Raw genomic sequence first — 18,708 nt, 5'->3', positions numbered from 1 at the left:
CCACAGGGCAAGGACTGCAGGAGAATTTTTAAATTATTATTACTGATCCGAGAGAGGGGGAAATAAAACCTGTTTGCTGTTCCACTTACTTATGCACTCACGGGTTGACTTTTGCACCTGTCCTGACTGGGAAGTGAACCAGCACCCTCGGGGCATCAGGGAGATGCGCTCAGGAACTGAGCTCCGGGGCCGGGCTGCAGAAGCACCTTGCTGGTTGCTCGAAGGAGAGGAAGGAAACAGGAGCTGTGGGTTGTGAAGGAAGCAGTGGGAAAGCAGAGGAGAGTCGTGAATAGTTATGGCTTGGCCTATAGGCTTTTCAGAGTATTCAAATAATGCAAATAAAGGAATTCAGCTCTTATTTTCAATTACAGTTTGGTTGCTAGGGAGCATTCTTTAAGCTCACCTCACGCTAAAGCTCAGCTTCATGGGCCTTGTCTCCGTAGGGTTGTCCTGGGCTGCAGTGGAAGGGGATGCCCACACCTTTCTCTTGAAACAAAATCTTGAAATCTCAGCACCATTCTCTCTGCCATGAGATTCTTCGTGGGGTGGGAGGAGAGTTTGAAATCATGTTTAACATGCATAAAGTAAAATGCACGGAACCTATATGTACAACATAACAGATGATTATAACGCACACCCCTGTGTAACCTACACACGGATGAAGAAGTAAAATAGTATTAGTCCTTCAGTCTAATTCCTCCCACGCTTTACTTGGTCATACCCCCCTACCTCATCCCCCCTCTCCCACTTGATTTCCCCCCACCCCGCCTGCAAATTCTCTCATTAGGGTTACATTTTAACATCCCGTACTGTGAATGGATTTGAGCACTCTCGCGTGTTTGTTAGCCGCTTGGAGATATTTCTTTTTTACGGTTCTAGTCTCCAAGACCCTGCTTGTTTTTCTATAGGCCTCTGTGGCTTTTTCTTCTTATTTTATAAGAGAATCCATTAAATAGCTCCAGTACCAGTTGGCTATGCCAACTGCTAGCAGTCTCTTGATGCCACGCTGCCCGGAAGCCCTGAGGCTGAGTACATACCCACGCACACGAAAGTACCTTTGTCATCAGTTTGGCAGTGCAAGGAAGAAAAGATCCACAAACTCTGCACACGGGCTAAATCAAGACAGCTGGGTGAGGGCATCTGGGATTCTTTGTACACTGGATAGGCCTACGGGGGAGGGAGAACGTGGTCTCCACGTGGGACTATCCTCGTGGCTCCACATAATTCTTGCCTAAAGACGGCAGGCACATCCCTGACTGGTGTGGTTCAGTGGCTGGGTCATCGCAGTCAGGGCACGTGCCTGGCTTGCAGGCCAGGTCCCTGGTTTCTCCCTGGCAACCCATCCATGTTTCTCTCCCTATGTTCTCCCTCTCTTCCCCTCTCTCTAAAAAAAACAAATGAAAAAGCAAGCAAGCAAATAAAACAAACACATAAATAAATAAATGAAATATTTTTAAAACTAGGAAGGAAGGAAGGAAGGAAGCAAGCAAGCAAGCAAGCAAGCACTGCCAAAAGATGGCTAGAGCGGGGCACATGGCAGATCTCTCTTTCCCTGGCTGCAAGTACAATGACTGTGGGGCAGGCCAGCATGTGAACAACGGAAGCACCAGCACTCCCCAGCAACAGTGGTGCACTCACATTGTGGTCACCAACCATTCTATTGGCAAGTTGTGACCTAAGAACGGAAGGAAACAGAAGAGGGCAGAGAAAATACCTCAGTTTGAGGCAATCCAGGATATTGTGCCAATCGCCAGACTCCTCACACTGCAGTGGTAACAAGCTAGGGGGAGGTGCCCTCGAGCGTTTGATCGCTGGCAAAATTTTGTGAAAGGTATTTAACATCGGTAGGCTGGCTCCAGGTACATAAAAGAAGAGTCTTTTCCCTACAGAATTGCCGGGACATATGGATAAGAATCTTCTCTGCAGCAGCATTTTTATAATGAAATAAGGTTGCAGAACCAATTTGCTATTCAACAGTGATGTGATGATGTGACTTCCTTTCAAGCTTGGCATTTGGGTGGTGGGCCCCCACGCAGGTTCAACACGTGGATGGCGAATTGCTCTTTCTGTTTGGGGCTTACATGCCCGGGCCGCGGCGTGATGTTGCTCTGCAACGATTGTGGGGTGTTCAGATTGGGTAAACCCAAGTGTCAATAGAACCTTTAAAAAGTGCATCCTCACAAGGTCCGTGGACTAAAGCATTCAGTATGGCAGCTGGTAGAGCTTTCAGTGGATGACTCATCTGAATTTGAGAAAAGTAGAAAGGAACCTGTCAAATACCTGTCAATTGAATAAAACTACTGATGCAATGAAGAGAGTCAAAGAGACCAAACAGAAACGCCAAGCTGAATTTATAACGAACAGGTTGGAGAAAAATGAAGAACTACAGAAAGTTCAGGACATCACAGAAGTCAAGCTAAACGTGCATTTCATCCGGGCACCTGGAAAACACGGCGGCGCGTGGGATTACCGCAGGATGTGGACATGGACGTTGGTCCTAACAATCTTACTGTCTGTAACCATTTCTATGAGCGCACTGGAAAATCTCCCTTCGAGGCCGTAGAACATCTAAATTATTGATTTATTTTTTACATAAGGTGACTCAAATGAAGGGTGATTGAAAACACATTTCTTCTACAGTGCTCTCTGCAAAACATCAGCTATTATGGATGCCAGATTGCATCTCAATGTTAAACCTTCACTGATATATGGATTTATGTAAATCATGAAAATCCTGTAAATGCACAAGTGAATAGTGAACATAAAATGGTCCCGCCACTTGTATAATGGCACTGGGCAGCATTTCTGTAATAGCTAATGACACAAACTTGTGGCTAACGATATACAAAATAAATTTCATTTTCAGTAAAAAAAAAAAAAAGTGATACGATGTTTAAACGTATATCAATATATTCAGGCAATGAAAATGCAACTGTTTAAAAAGAAAGAGTTAGACAATCCCGATGATTCCTTAGTGACAAAAATACTAAGAGCTCAGCTATCTGTGGCACTCTTGCATACATGTCCTTATGTGAAGCTCAGAACAGCCCAAGGAACTGTATAATCTGCTGCGGAGGGTGAGAGGTTCCCGGGCACAAAAGGAAGATAGACTCAAGGAACCCCAGGATAGAAAACGGAGAAAGCGGTGGCGGTGGGGCCGGGACGGGGCGGGGAGGACCAGGAGGAGGAGGCGAACAGGTGGTGGGGTGGGGGGTGGAAGGAGGAGGAGGCCGCAGCCAGGTGAGACTAAGAATACAGAGAGAGAACCCGGGTGGAGATAGGGCCCTTTTGCTTCTCAAGTCTCCACGACCACCCGCACGCGGCCCTCCTGGACGGCTCGCCCTCTTTCCCTCTGCCTCAGACGAGAAGGTCTAGGAGAGGTCATCCTCGATCACCTCTCCTCCCTCCAAGGACCTCCGAGGGGAGGATGGGCCCCGGGAAGCGTCGCCCCTCCGTGGTCCAGCGCGCTGAGTTCGGGCTGATGGTGGAGCCCGTGCGCGCTGTCTCTCCCGGGTGAGAGCGGACCGCACAGAGCGCAGTCCTGCTGCTCCCGGAGGAGCAGTTAGACAGCCGGCACCTCGGCCAGCTCCGCGGGCCGCGCGCGTCGACCCAGGTGCCTGCGGGAGGAGCGAGGGATCGGGCCGGGCCCCCTCGAAGGGCTGAGCCCAGGGGAGCGGCAGAGGAACGGGCTGCCCTCCTGCCGCCGCAGCGCCTGTCTCCTCCCGGTGTTAGAAGAGGTTCATCGAGCTCGCTCTGCGAGCACGGGGGGGTTGGAGCGGGGGGAGCGGCTGGGTCAGACGCGAAGGTTGGGGAGCTTGGGGCTGGGGGATGGGCGTTTCCGTCCGCGAGGACACAGCTGGGCTGGAGGAGGAGGAGGGACAAGCGGACCCGGGTTTGGGAGGGCAAGACGCTGACTATACTGGGCGGGGCGAAGGGCGCGCTGGAAGGCGAGGCGGGAGCCGGGAGCCCCCCCTTCCCCCGGCTGAAGGCAGCACGCGGGCCCGTTTTTCCAGGAAGGGGTGCCTCCTTCGGACCTGGCCGCGGAGGGGCTGCGGCGCGCGAGATCACGGGGCCACTCCTAGCGCGCTGGGCCAGCACCGCGCCCCGCGTGGCCAAGCGCGCTCCGGGGAGAGAGCACGTTAGGCACCTTCTGGACAGGCGACGCAAGAGGCAGAGGGGGTCCACACACTTTGGTCACGAGATAGGAGAGCCAGGAAGAGGGCGGAGCGCTGGCTGAGGCGAACGCACACTCCGTGGGGCAGGAGGGGCGCGGTGCGGCACCACGCGAGAGACGTGGCCTTCCACGAACCGGGGGAGGTCGCGGGAGAGCGCGAAGGGACCTCCCCCGCCCCCGCCCAAGCAGAAATTGCCCCGTCGTTTCCCACAGGTGGGGAAAACAGGGCTCAGCACCGCCGGAATGCAATGGCCAAGCCACGTCGGGGGAGAGCCACCTTCGAGATCACGGTGTCTCCCCCCGGCCGGGTGAGCGTGAGCGCGCGCCGTCCAAGCACCGAGCGGCCTTCCGGCCCCCGCTCCGCACACTAGGGGCCGCCGCCCGTCTCGCCCGCGTGCCGCGGAGACGCGCACGGGATTGGCCTGTGCAACCGTTGTTTGCACCTGTGGTGTTGATTGCTGGTCCTCCCTTCTGCTCAGGGCAGCAGTCGGCCTTTTCCATTTTGGGCCCACTTCACAGGCTGCCTTTGTTGGGTCGGGACCCGCCACCTCCCTACGAGGCTTGACAGACTGAGCCGACGGTCACCCTCGGCGGGGGCCGCCCTGAGGCACGTCTTCCGAAGGCTAGTGAGCCCTTTCTGCGCGGACACAGCGGACGAGGCCCAGGCGCCGGGCGCCTTCACAGGGCGCTCAGCCGCCCGCAGGACCACCTCTGAGCGGTTGCGAGCTGCGCCGGCTCTGCGCCGGCTCTCCGCCGCCGCGGGCCCCCGCGGTGTGACGTCCGTGCAGCCGTGCAAGCCTGAGCGAGACATCGAGGAGCCCCGTGAAGCCCCTCGTGCGGGCGGGCGGGCGGCTGCCGTGGAGCAAAGCGCGAGCACTGCGGCCGGAGGAGTGGGCCAGCCGCCACGGGAGTTGAGGAGTCGGCGGGCGGTGGGGGGAACCGAGTCACAGCAGGGTTGCGGGGAGTGCGGGATGAAGGCAGATTCCTGCGGGCCCGGGCGTCAGCCTGCGCAAAAGGTTTTCCCTGACCGGGAATCGAACCCGGGCCGCGGCGGTGAAAGCGCCGAATCCTAGCCACTAGACCACCAGGGAGGTCGACGGACGCGGCCGCCCTCATTCGCAGGCGAGTGACTCGGGGCCAGCGCTCTGCGGCAGTGCCCGGGGTACGGGAGGAGGGGTGGCGGCGGGGCAGGCTCCTCCCGGGTCCTGCCTGGAACGCCTCCAGCAGGCCAAGTTCTCCCCCTGCCTCGTCCACCAAAGGAGCCCGTGCAGGCCGCGGGGGCCACTCGCCCTGGTCGGACCTCCGCCCGCAGACGCGCCTGCGCGAGGCGGCCGCGCGTGAAGAGAGAGCAGCCGGCCCCCGGCGGTGGACCAAGCGGCATCGAGGAGGCGCGACGGGAGGCGCCCAGGGTGAGACCCGGGACCCCCGGCCTCAGAAGGGACTCTGAGGCGTGCGGGGCCGAGGCGGCGGGGATGGAACACACTTTCAAGCGAGGCTCCGTGGCCCTGCCCTGGACGCCGGCTCCTCCCTCCGCCACCTGCCGCGCCCGCACTTTCTCCACCGTAGTCGGCGGAAGCGCGGTCCTTGGGTGCGCCGGCAGGACTCGGAGTTCCCTCCGACGCCGGCGTGTCCTCACATCCAGTGAGCCAGGAATTCGGGTTCTCCCGTCCGTCCGGTGAGCGGACGAGGGCCTGCCCCGGCGATTCTCCGCAGCGGCGGAGGGCGCACTTGGGATCCGACCGGCTCTGCGGGGGCAGCCCGCCCGTGGGCGGCGCGGCAGCGCGGCGCACCCCTGGTCTCTGCTGCCTAGGCGCCCGGGGGAAGCTCTCCCGCAGCCCTTCCCCCAGGTGCCGCCATCAGAGACGTGTCCAGACGGGGTCTAGAGTCACAGCCGAGTGCGAGTTGGGGGCGGGGTGCTGGCCAAACCGGCCCCGAGTGAGAATCAACCGCGGGGCACAATTGCTCGTCCCAGAACCTGCGCGGACGACTTTCCGGATCAGGGCCCCCGGCCCAGTCGGGCGTGGGATTTGAGGCTTTCCTCTCGAGATCACGGGGTTTCTGCCTTTAGGCCTTCCCTCTGGTTCTGTCCGAAAGCAACCTGTTTTTGAACCTCCGCAAGAGGGATAACCAGGCAGAGGGGTCGGGTCCGCTCGGGGAGGTTCCTCTCGCTCCTCCAGGAACTTCACGCGTGTTTGCGTCGAGCCTGCAGGGGAGACTTAGGGGCCGCTCTATCCGGCTTCCCCGGGCATCCGCGAGGAGCAGATGTGCGGTGCACGGGGAGCGGGGTTTTGATTGTGATGCCCGAACCTGGCACCCGACTTCCACCCGCCGGGCGCGCAGCCTTCGCGGCTGCCGCCCCCGCCGCCCCGCCCCGCCCCGCCCGCCCGCCGCCGGAATTGTGACGTCGGGCTCGGCGGGAGCTCTGGGGCCGCCCAGGCCGGCAGGGGCACCTAGAGGAAACCAGCTGCCCACTTCGGTCCTGTCCTGAGGGACCCCGAGGGTCCCGACGGGAAAGACAGGCGTTGAGTCTCCTCGCTGGGTAGGCGGAAGAGAAGAAAACCTGTGAAGTTTCAAGATCCGTGTGCTCCCACGAAGTCGACCTCCTTTGGAACCGCATCCTCCCGCGGCTGGCGACGCTGCGTGGCGTCCGGTCTCCAGTCGGGCACAACAGACAAAGCAGAAAACGACGACCCGGCTAGCGGTGAAGAGGCGACCCCTAGCCTTCCCGGTAGGTAGCGCTTGAACTTCCCCGGCCAAGGCTCCCGTGAATCCCAAGGATGCGGCCGAATACATTTTATTTTCCCAACTGCCCTTCTTGGAGGAAAGGATCGATCTGGTGTGAAGCATTTACTAGGACCACTGCTTATTTTATAATTTTTTAAAGCAACTGTTGTTGAGACTGTCACACCACACGAGTATAAACATGTGTCCTCCGAAGTGCCCGTTCTCTGGAAACTCTCACCAGCGCCTTCTCTTTCTCCAGTAGCTGACATCAGCGCCAGACCCTAAAATCAGTTTTCTGGGTCCAGACTATCCTTCCCTTCTCTGTACCTCCCCTTTTCCTCATCTCCTGTCCTAGGCAGGAAAAATAGGCTGTCCCTCAGCCTCCCACTTGCAACATCGCACTCCACGATCAGGTCAGCCCACTGGGTGCCCTCCACGGGACTCTGTCTCCCTAGAAGGAGAGGAAATTAAAAATAGCACAAGGCTTTGCACATGTCACGGTTAGAAATAATTAAGGAAAACTTTGTGAGATCACAGGACTGAAAAGTGAGCTACCTCCACCCACCACCATCCCCTGCAGAAAAATCCGGACTCCGCGATGAGTTTTGTAGTCATTTTGCACGTTCATCCGCCCGTGGGCAGATTTGTTCTCCCCGGCGGGTACAACGGAGGATCTTTGGCCACGAGGGGGCAAACAGTGCCCGTGGGAGAGTGTTGAAGAGCAGGCGTATGAGCTGCGTGATGGTTGCGTGAGCTACCACAGGCTTCCGGAACTAGCGTGTCATTTTTCTGATGTAAAAAAAAAAAAAAAAGTAAATAAAAAAATATAAATAAACTTTAAAAATCTCATCGTTAAGATCCTTTAGAACTCGAGTAAGACGGAAGCAACATTTTCCAGTGAGGACAGCACATGAACGTGCTTGCTGGGCAGTTGGGGCTCGAAGGACTTTGGTGTCTGGCGCGAAAAGGGGGGTGGGCGGCGTCAGTGCAGAGAAAGCATCCCCCTGGGTCTCCCGGTGCTGAGCGTGTATCTGAGCGGGTAGGCGGGCCAGGTTAGTGCAGTGCAGGGTTTCCTTCCCTTTTTCCCTGGAGTGGCGGCTGGCAGCGGAAAGCGCTGGTCTGTGTTCCCCAGAGAAGGGAGGGCGCAGCCGGCGGGGCTTCAGTCACCAGTAAAAGCTAGGCTCCAGGAACCACCGGCGACGTTGCCGTGACTCGGATTCGAACCGAGGTTGCTGCGGCCACAACGCAGAGTACTAACCACTATACGATCACGGCGCGCTAGAACCGCGGGAGCGGCACTCGCCCTTGTTCGCCGAGCTTTGTGGTAAAAACCGTTCTGCTTCCCGCGCCTCGCTCGTGCCCTGCGAGCGCCCGTTCTTCTCCTTCCTGCTCGCTCTCCCTCCTTCCCTCGCTTCCTCTCAGTTCTGCGCCTCCTGAAAAAAAGCAGGCGCCTCCAGCAACTCGCGTCTGGCCGGGTCCGCCCCGAGCCTCTGCCGGGCCTCCCGGGAAGGCCCCGGTCCTCGTCCCCGACTCCCCTGCTCTTTGCCGCCTCTTCTGGTTTCCGGGTACTGACCCGCCGCCCGCACCGCACCCAGCCCCGCGCCCCGCTCCGCGCTATCTTCGGCTCCGGCGCCCGGGGCGGGGCGGGGGCGGGGGCGGGGGCGGGTCGGGGCGGGGGCAGCCGGAGCCACGTGAGCGCGGGAGCCCGCGGCGCGGTCAACTTTCCCCGGGCCCCTCGGCTCCGGCCCTCGCGTGCCGCGGCCGCGGGCGTCTCCGGGGCGCTGGCCTGGCGCGGCAGTGGAGCGAGGCCAGGGAGACCGTTGGGCGGCCCCATTGTATTCGGAAGCACCCAACGTGCGGGTTTCAAACGCCACCAACCGACTCCGCTTCCACGGCTCTCCGAGGTTTCGGAGCCCGCAAGACCCGCGGGCCACCGGCGAGCGGCTCCGCCCAGCGGCGCCTCCGCCCCTGCTCTCCGCCGGCTCGGCAGCGCTGCCGGCTGGCGCGTCCCTGTGGCGCAGCCGGCTGGCTCGGCCGGTCGCTAAGCCAGGCGCTCGAGGTTCGAGTCCTCGCGGGCGTGCGTTTCGCGTGCTCAAGACGGGAAGCTCTTTCTCTCTCCGTCCTGCACGTTCTCCCCGGCCCCTTAGCGGAGGGGGACCCTCTCCTATTGTTACCCTCGTGGCCTAGTCGTCGTTCCTGTGCACAGACTGACAGACCGTGGTCCACCCGTTCAAGCGTTTCTATAGGGCAGAGTCCCGGAGGAGTCGCCGTGTGCGCGTGCTCTCTGGAGGACCCCGGTCTCTGTCCTTTCCTTGCCTTGGGACGTGTCACCCTTTCCTCCGTCTTTCCAGCGACCGCTCGGGGCTCCGCGCCGCGCACCCGCAGCTCCCCGCACCGGCCGTCGCGGGGCCGCGGACGCCGTCCCGGTTCTCCCCCGCCGGCCCTCAGGCTGGGGTGGCCGCGCCTTGCCCCTTACGGATGCCACGAACCCCGCAGCCCGCCCTTCCGGCTGTGGCTTCAGCGGCCCCTCGTTTTCAAAGAGATGTACACAATAAGGAGAACGCCTCACACCTCCTGCAGTTCCCCGGGCAGGTACCCTTCGTGCCTCCGTGCGAGCCCAGGCCCCCCAGGCGGCGCCGGCGTCCCTCCCCGGGGGGACTCGCTCCCCGTTCCGCGCAGCGTGGGTCTGCGGGGGGCGAGGCCTCACGGCACCTGCGCGTCTGTCGCGTCCTCACTCACCTCCGTTTCCGAAAGCCTTCGGTGGGGTGCGGGTGCGGGTGCGGGTGCGGGTGCGGGTGGGGAGGCACAGCGTTCCACGCCGACCCCCTGCGCCCGTCCGTGGGAGATGCTGCTCCCCCGTCTTCTCGCCGGCGCTCTTTCTGACGGGAGATCTGACATCATCTTTATTTTTGTTTTCGCCATGTACCATGTCTCTTTCCTTCTGCTGCTTTGGAGACTTCTTCTTTTTCGATGGTAAGGAATTTAAATATAATGTGACACGATGTGGGTTTTTTTTTTCTTTTATGTTTCTTGGGCTTGTTCACTGTGTTCATTTGGCCTTTTGAATCGGTGCGTTTATACTTTTTATCACAATCGCTTGGTTTTCTGCCACTGTGTCTTCAACGATTGATCCCGCCACCCCCGGTCTTTTCAGGGACTTCAGTTACTCGTGGACTAGGTCTCGCTGTGCGCATTTTCAAAAATTATTTTCGGACTCTGAGTTTCTTTTTGGACATTTTCGGTCGTTCGTGGCTTTATGTTGTCTAACCTTCTCCCCCCTCCCCCCGCAATTTCTAATCTGCTGTTAAACCCATCTGGTGCATATATTATCTCAGACAGGATCACTTCCATCTCTAACGTCTGATTCTGGCCCTCAGTATATGTTCCACATTGCTGCTTAACTCTTTGGACACATGCAACAGAGTCATAATGAAATGGGTTATAGACTGAGGGGCCCTAAGGCCTCCCCCAAACCTCGGTGGGGAGTTGGGGGAGAGTGGATGATAGGATTAAGGTACTTTGCACTGCAATGGCAACTTGGTGGCTAGTTTAGTGGCTGTGCTACTGCCTAGGGGCAAGGTGGGCTTGACTTTCGGAATGTGCCCTGACTCCGGACGTAGCCAGGGGAGGCAGTTCCCCCAGGATGACTGGATCGCTCTTGCCCTGGCTTGGGATGGCCGCTGAGAGAATGTAAACTATATGGGAAACAGGCAAATGTAGCTCATTGTGGGAGGAGTCAGAGATGAGGTCCTGTAGGTGGTCAGGGCCAGGATTTAGAACTAAGTGTGGGGAAGAAGAGTGAGGAGCAAGAGCCATGATGCAGCTGGCAGTGAAGGAAGACCCCGGCAGGCTGCCGCATGAGAGAAGAGCCACGCGTGCTGTAGGACGTGGCCTGCCGTGGGCTAGTAAGAACGCAGGCGGGCTGCTTTGACCGTGCCCGCTCTCGCGGACTCCAAAGCCACCAAGGGCTGCCTTGCAAGACGCTGACCTGCTGCCGTGCAAACCCAGACTCTACCTGGACACTTGGGACGTGTGCCTTTCCTGGACTTGACCACGATCCGGTGTACACATGCCTTTCTGGACTATGACGCGGAGGCCGGTGACAGCGTACCCCAGATCCCGAAGGAGGGGGCTGCGGTGTGAGGATGGCGACTTTGGTACCTTGCGGGAGACTGGAGAACTGTTTGCACAGCTGGCTAGATAAGGAAATGGGGATCTCTTGGGCTTGGTTTTGCCTTGTAGCCTCTGGGGAACAAGAGGAGTGCTGGGTCTGGTAGGTAAGGAGAGCTCCAAGCACAAGCGCTCTGAGCGCCCCTCCCTCCCCCCGCCCCCCCAGGTGGGAACATTGTAAATAAAAACCTGTTTCTTCCAGCATTAATTGCTGGGTCGTTCACCAAGGCGCCACGTGGACAGCCGGTCTGCTTGGTTAGGACACTGTTTTAAAGTCCTTTCTGCTAATGTTAACATCATGTCAGTCAGTTCTGGTTCTGTTTTGATTGATTGATTACTCTCCTGAATGTGGGTCCTGTTTTGCTGCCTCTTGGCATGGCTGGCATTCTTTGACTGGATGGCAGACATTGTCAAAGTGTCCCTTCTGGAGCACTGGGTATTTTGGTCATTTTTACACAACTTCTTGAATTTCGTCATGGGGCCCAGTGAAGTGACTTATCTACAGTTTGATCCCTTTGGAGCTTGCTTTCATGATTTGTTTTATGTTTTTATTTTTAGGTAGGTCCGCCTAGGGCTGATCTTTCCCACTACTGAGACATCCTTGCAAAGTATGGTTCCCAATGGCCCATGAATTCTGAGCTGTCCAGTGTCCGTGGCGGGCGCGAGTAGGATTTGCTGTGTGATTTCAGCCTATAGAGGAGACTTGGGCCATAGAGGAGAAGGTCAGGGGAGTCCTGGATGTAAAGATAAGTGCGCAGCGTGACCGGGAGGCAGCAAAGGAGGCCTGGTTTGTAGTGGTGAGTGGGCTTCAGGTAGTGATTGAACTCCAGCCCTTGGTTTTGGGGAATGGAAAAATGCAGCTTGGCACCCGAAAACTAACGGATCGTTTGCACCAGGTTTCAACCTGGGGACTTTGGCCATGTAAGGCAGCCACGAGAACCACTACGCTGCGGAAACGGGGCAAACGCTCCTGTGCCCGACCCAGAGGAGTGAAAACCTTTACAGACTGCCGCGCCTATTCTGGCCATCGACGTTTTGAACTGAAGAAGGCCCTGGACGGGCCCTCGTGCCAGGCTACCGCGGCTCCAGGAAACCCTGGCTTGCGGTTTCGCGACCCCCGTCCCAGCCCCCGAGCCCGGACCCTGGAGGCCCCACGGTTTGGCTTCGGGATCCCGCATCAAACGCGGGTTTCCAGTTCCTCACCGCAGCGCCCAGGTGCAAGAGTGGTCCCCAAAGACGCCTCCGCTCCGGGCAGCTTCGTTGCACCTGAGCCCCAGGCTCCCCGCACCGCCCAGCAGTGTGGATTCCGTCCCTCTGGCGCAGCGGAGCCGCCCGCCGGGCAGTCAGCGCTCTTGTCTCCTGACCGAAGACAGGTTCCCCGAATGCACCCAGGAACCATAGGACCCGCGGGAGCCGCTGTCCCCGCCCTCCCTCCCCTCTCCTCGCGTGCGCCCGGCCCGCGCGCTCCTCCCGCACCAGCCCTTTCCTCTCAGCGCTTCTGCGGTGTCCTCGCGGCAAGAGAGGGTGTCTCTAGAATCCCCTGGCCAAAACGGGCTCCTTGGGTCCCCGCCGGGGCTGCTCTAAAGCCATTGACAGAGGCCTGTGACCATGACCTCTAACAGGTGCAGGAAAATCCAGGCCAGGGAAGGGGGGGCGGGGAGCGGTGGATGGAAGGCGAGCTCAAGAAACCTCTCCAAAGGGCACGGAGCGGAGCAGAAGACTGGCGCAGTCCTGACCCGGGTGGGCGGATCACCTGACCCTCTTCGCTTCAGAGGCCTTTATTTCCACCTGGCATTTCGGAGTCTGAGGCATGGGTAGGCTGCCCCGGAGCAGGTGTCTCTTGGGCTCTGCTGCCAGACCTGAACAGGCCAGTGGTGACGTTTGGTGTGACCACACCCATCTTCGCAGATGCCATTAAGAACCTGGAAGATGGTGAAGACAAAAACCCTAGAAGATAGATTTTTAAATTTGTTCTCTCTCTGTCTTCCACGCGGGAGTGTGTGTGAGACCACAGTGCGATATTTCATTTTCCTTGAATTTAGAGAGAGAGGAAGGGAGAGGAAACATCAATTTGTTGTTCCGCTTACTGAAGCCTTCACTGGTTGGTGCCGACGGCGCTCTGACCAACCGAGCTGCCAGGCCAGGGCCTACGGTATCATTTTGCTTGGGCTGTACTTTAGCACAGCCACTCTAATAGTTGGTAGTTTCCATAAAGTTAAAAATACACCTACCTTGTTACCTGGTAGTATTACTGCTATTTACTTCCCCATGTGTACATCCTGAAAGGGCTTTAAAAAAAATTATGGCAATGTCATTTGTACTAGGGAAAAGCTGGATAAAACCCAAATGTCCATCAACAGAAGTGATATACCAACTGTTGTGTATTCACCTAGTAGATTAATACTCCCCCCATGAAAACACCACCTGTCTTTCTCCTCCTCCTCTTCCTTCTTTCTTCCTCTCCTATTCCTCCTCCTCCTCTTCCTTCCATTTCTTTTTACTTAAAGTGGTGCTGTGTTCTCTGACTCCTAGCAGCTGCCCTCTTCCCAGCTTCGCAGTCTCTGTCCCTTGCCAAGAACTGGCAGAGCTCCCTGGGAAGGGACAGAATTAATTGTATTGCAATGAGCTTCTCTCTGTCTTTGAAGCTGATCTAGAGGGCCCTAGCTTCACTGATAGCTGTCCAAAGACTTCACACAGAACTCCTTGAACTCAGATTTTCTCTTGTTGTTTTTAGGGTTAATGCTGTTTTGCGACAAATACTCCATCAAGCGATAACATGGATATTGCCCCCCAAACAGTATGCTCAGCAAAAGATGCCTATTAAAAATGTTGTTGAACACCTAAAACATATCTATTTTAAGGTACCCATGTGAGTCCTGTGTGCTTCCATTTTAGAATGGAAGGAGGGTGCCCTCTTAGGAATATTTTAATGAAAGAGTTCCTAGGTGGATAGGAATGTTCGATACATACACTCCTCTGGCTGATACTTACAATGGTGTATACATTTATCATGTTTCACTGTATAATTTTTATATTTGCATGTTTGACATCGAAATAACATTTATTATTTTTATGGACTTATTTTAATAATCCGTTATTGGAGATTTCACTTCAGATATGACAAACTTGATCACTTGTTGATTATTGTGTAATAGAGTTAAGATAGCCTTTGAGTGATTTTTAACTCTCTTGTCAACTAAAAACTCCCTAGCTGTGGTTTTATTCAATAAAGGAAAGCCAGTTCTGGATGATTTGATCCTGTTGTTGAATGACATTTGTGATCAGTTGTATGACAACATAGCTGCACTGGAAGATGTAAGCAAAGCGTTCTTTAGAAACATAAAACGGGTACGCAATGTGAGCTCTGTCTAGGTAGTTGTTTTAATTTCATTGGAGGAAATGTCACTTCCTCACTATCAGAATTTTAGAGACATCAGTTTAGCGATTTATCCTTCAATGATTCAGGGAAAACAATTTTTTTTTATAATAGTCTTTCATCTTTTCTGTGAGCTTATAATTGCTTGAGGAATTTGATGGTGTACTTGAGCTTTATCCACTTTTAGAAAAAAAACACATTGCACCTTCTTTATAATCAGATTTGTCTTCAAATCTCTGAAAGTATATTGTAAAGTCTCTAAAATGTTTTTGAAGCCCTGTTGCAAATTTTGAGGAACTTTCTCATATGGGCGGATCACCTAAGTTGGGGTGATCCTTGAAGTACTTTAACTGCAAGATGAACGTGAAAAAAGTGTTGGCAGACAGGCAAGCGTGGAAGGGAGCAGCAGGGCAAAATTCGCTTCGGAGCTTGACTGACCAGAGAAAAAGGTCCCCACTCAGCCCACAGGGCGCGCCTGCCCTCTGGGCACACGGACCCAGGCGGGGGGAGAGAGACAAACCAAGTCCCTTACATGAACCTCCGATCATTTGCACGGGGCAGCAGTGAAGGTGATCGCCCATCACTTTTTAGATCTCATTGTTTCCACCGCAGCAAGTTCAGGGCACGGGTTCTCAGGTCGTTCTCAGAGAAGAAACCCCCCAAGATGAGCCCTAGCAGGGCCTCCGGCAGAGGAGGTCCTCCCAGAGGGACTCCATCAGATTCCTGGGCTCTCGGAGAGAGACACACACACAGACAACACAGAGACAGGGCAGGGGTAGGCCCCGGCGGGGAGGGGTCAGAGATGACGGGAAGACTTGGATCCGTCAGTGAGTCACACGTAGCCCTGAGTTGGAGTAACACCTACATCTGTCATCATTTTTTATTAGCAAAACCAGACACAACCCTTTTTTCCTCCAGGAAGACTTCCTTGATTGACAGTCACCCAAGTTGCACTCATTGCCCTTCCCCTTAACAGGCTGGATTCTGGCTTTGCCCTTGGGCTCTGACTCAGCACAAAACCCACCCCCAGTCTGCTCCCACACGGGCCCTGACGCTGCCACCCCAGGTCAGCCACTAGCATCATCTTGGCGCCCGTCCTGGCCCCTCCCAGGCCGCTCTGCCTCTCCGCGCTGGCCCTTGGGGCTCTCATCCAGAGCCAGGAGACCTCCAAAACCAGGGTCCACCTAGGGTGTGCCTCTGCCCTCCTGTCCTGTCCCATCACATCTGTGTAGTGACTGAGTGGTCAAAACATCACGTGTCAGAGGGTCAGCTCCCCAACAGCAGAGACGCCTCCCTGTCAGACTGATGCTGAGAGCAGGGGCTGTTCACCCCTCACACCGGGGCGCCTGGAGGCAGGGGCTGTGTCTCTCACCCAACAGTGGTGGTCCCCTCCTTGGGGGATCCGAACCTCCCGTCACGGATCCATCGCTGGCACCCTAACCGTGAACGGAGCAATGTCAGGAAGTGCTTTATTCTCTTCCCTCCCAGGTGTCCTTCCCACAGGCACGCACATGCGTGTGCACACACATCAGGCACACGCAGACACACGTGGCCGAGCTCCACGCCGCCGCCCACAGCTGGGTCACGTGGCTCTCGGGCAGGCCCCCGTGGGGGGCGTGCCGTGCTCCGTCTAGTAGAGGCTGTGCTGGGTGCAGTAGTGGGCGCACAGCTGCCGGTGGTACTGCAGGTGGTAGTCCCTCAGCAGCTTGCCCAGGATGTACAGGAACTCGTCAAAGCAGATCTGGTTGTCCTTGTCCTTGTCCGCTGCCCGGAACAGCTCGGTGACGAAGTAGGGCTCCTTCCGGCCCTGAGGAGGGGGCGGAGGGTCAGCCAGCACCCAGGCACTTGTCCCGAGCAGCTGGCCAGGCTCTCCACCTCCCGCTGGTGAAGGACCGGGGCAGGGGAACTGTGTGTGGCCCTGCCTGCCAGAGTCTTGCCGGAAACAGCCCCTCCTCACTCAGTGACCAGGAGTCCCCATGTGCTGCAGAGTCGGGCAGAAGGGGCAAACGGGTGCCGGGCACCTGGACCTGGGCTGCATGGGGCAGACAGAAGGCGCAGACGGGGCACTGCCTGCTGGCCGGCCACCTACAGTGGCCGAGCAGGGCCGAGCGCCTGGTCCTCCGCTGCCGGCTGTGTAAGTCTGTCTGCCCTGATGGACTACAGGTTCCCCTGCGGGGGCACCCCCGCCTGGGACTCTGCAGCGGGAGTTGGCCAAGGCCGAGCCCCCTGGGAAGCCTCCCGTCTGCACCTCCGGCACCGCTGCAGGGCCAGCCCCAGTGGCGTCAGGATCTGCATGGGGTGACATCTGCCCAGCAATTGTTTATGACAACTGGCCCGTGTCCTAAGGAAATGCAGAACGAGGGAAAAGGCAATGGAACTGTCTGGGATGTCTCAGAACAGGCGGCCCTCAGGGCTAAGGACTGGGGACAGCGAAGGAGAGGAAAGGGGCATGTGAGGTGGAAGGGATAGCGGGGAAGCGAGGCAGGGTAAAGACGCAACGAAGAGACAGAAGAGAAGATGAGGGAGCCCAGGGCAGGGGCAGTGAAGCAGGTTTCAGCAGGATTGGGTTGGTGGCGGGGAGCCCCGTGGACAGCCCTCAGAAAGCCACGGGGGGAAGGATGTTGTTGCATCTGTAAGAAGCTGGGGGCCTGGAGAACCGCCCCGGGCCCTGGGGGCCAGTTGGCACCTTCTGTCTCTCCCCACTGCCCACCACCTGCTACCCGAGGGTCCCCAACATTTCAGTCAGGGCCACTGGAGTCCTCTGGGCATCCCCAGGGCATGGCACGGAGGACAGACACTCCAGCTGGCCTTGCAGTCCCTGGGGAGCCCAGAAATCACACAGCAGGGCCTGCTGGCAGAGAAGGTTCCAGGGCCTGAAGGCAGCGAAGTTCCCCAGGCCTGCGCAGGGTGTCTGGGCAGCCTAGATTCGGGGCTGGCCCCCAGGCTGGTCTGAGACCCCGTCAGCCTGGGGACAAGAGGGAGAAGGGAAGCTACATTTCCTCTCCGCCCACACCTACTCCCTCCTGGCTTCCCTCTAACCCAGCCATCCTCCCCAGATGTGGGGGCAGGGGCGGTTTGTGCCAGACCCAGGAAAGGGGGCTGCATTCAAAGGGCAGGTCACCGCGGGCCCTTTGAATGCGGGCGGTGACTGAAAGGCCTAGGGGCAGAGAGGAGGTTTAGGACATGTTTTCGCAGGAAGCTAACAAACAGAGGCGCGCACAGCTTTGGGCTTCGGATTAGTGATATCTGGGCCGGAGTGGGGCCAGGCAGGAAGCTCCTGGAGGTTCAGCTGCCAGGGCCCACCCTCCCTGGGCCATGGGCCCTGCCCCCCCCCCCCCCCCCGTTCAAACCCCCCCTGGGAGACGGCCGCCTGTACCCACACCCTCCTTCCACCCCACAACCAGCCCTCTCCTTCATCCCGCCTGACCCCAGGCCCACGCACCAAGCTCTGCATGAAGCGGGGCACGTTGTCCATGAGCAGGGCCTTCAGCTCCTCCAGGGACAGGGTCTCCACGTCCCCCCTCCCGGGCCGCGTACTGGTGGTAGCTGTGGATGATTTGGAAGAGGGATTCCTCCACTGGTGTGTCCGTCATGGCGGCTGGGACCCTCTGACGGCAGAGGGACTGGGGCCAACTGTGGAGACGCGGGTGCGGAGCAGCTGGGAACAGTGGAGCATCTGCGGGGAGAGGGCAGCAAACACCGCCTGTGGGCCAGCTCCCTGCAAGGGCCCTTCCCCCAGGAGGCTTCTGCCTTTTCCTTCCCGCCCACCTCGTGTCAGGGCCCCTCCCTGCCCGTCTTCGGTGCCTCCAATTATGGCAGCCAGTGCTGTGACTCCTCACAGGCTCCTCATCAACACAACTGAGCCTTAATTGCATTCCTGAGACGATATCGCAGAGCACATGATTCCTAACATTAACTCAACCACTTTCAGGGACCCACCTTCCCTCAGAGCCTGAACCGAAGCACCTCAGATGCACACGAGGTCACGAGGTTGTCCACCCCCTGCCTCGGCGCTCATCCTCCCAGCTCCAGGGCCTGGGTGGGGTCTGACACACAACTTAAATACACCTTCCTTCGATGCCCTCCCTCAATCAGTGAACCCCATACTCCAAGGTCATGAAGCGTTCATTCATCTGACAGGTGTTTCCCGAGGCCCTACAGCGTGCCAGGACTCTCTAGGCAAAATGAGTAAGCCCGCAGCCAGCTCACAGGGTGGGGACGAGTGGAGGGGACAGTCGGTCACACACCGTGAATACTACTAACT

The 18,708-nt window shown here is 57.5% G+C and overlaps 1 protein-coding gene and 2 non-coding genes across 3 annotated transcripts; all 3 read right to left on the bottom strand.

Annotated features, from left to right (window-relative positions):
- Positions 1 to 5,193: 5,193 nt before the first annotated feature.
- On the bottom strand, positions 5,194 to 5,265 carry TRNAE-UUC (transfer RNA glutamic acid (anticodon UUC)). Its single transcript has one exon. It is a non-coding gene; the product is annotated as a tRNA-Glu (tRNA).
- A 2,836-nt stretch (positions 5,266 to 8,101) lies between these two features.
- TRNAH-GUG (transfer RNA histidin (anticodon GUG)) lies at positions 8,102 to 8,173 on the bottom strand. Its single transcript has one exon. It is a non-coding gene; the product is annotated as a tRNA-His (tRNA).
- A 7,901-nt stretch (positions 8,174 to 16,074) lies between these two features.
- LOC129062289 (protein S100-A15A-like) lies at positions 16,075 to 18,037 on the bottom strand. The gene is given in 3 exon segments (XM_054563148.1): positions 16,075 to 16,251; positions 17,887 to 17,964; positions 17,966 to 18,037. Coding segments are annotated over 3 exon segments (327 nt in total).
- Positions 18,038 to 18,708: the final 671 nt, after the last annotated feature.

Source organism: Pteronotus mesoamericanus, unplaced genomic scaffold, assembly GCF_021234165.1.
Source record: "Pteronotus mesoamericanus isolate MK-2021 breed Mesoamerican mustached bat unplaced genomic scaffold, CSHL_Meso_final scaffold_705, whole genome shotgun sequence".
NCBI classification, from domain to species: Eukaryota; Metazoa; Chordata; class Mammalia; order Chiroptera; family Mormoopidae; genus Pteronotus; species Pteronotus mesoamericanus.
The sequence above is the reverse complement of the archived record's forward strand: the minus strand, read 5'-3'. Positions and strand labels throughout refer to the sequence as shown.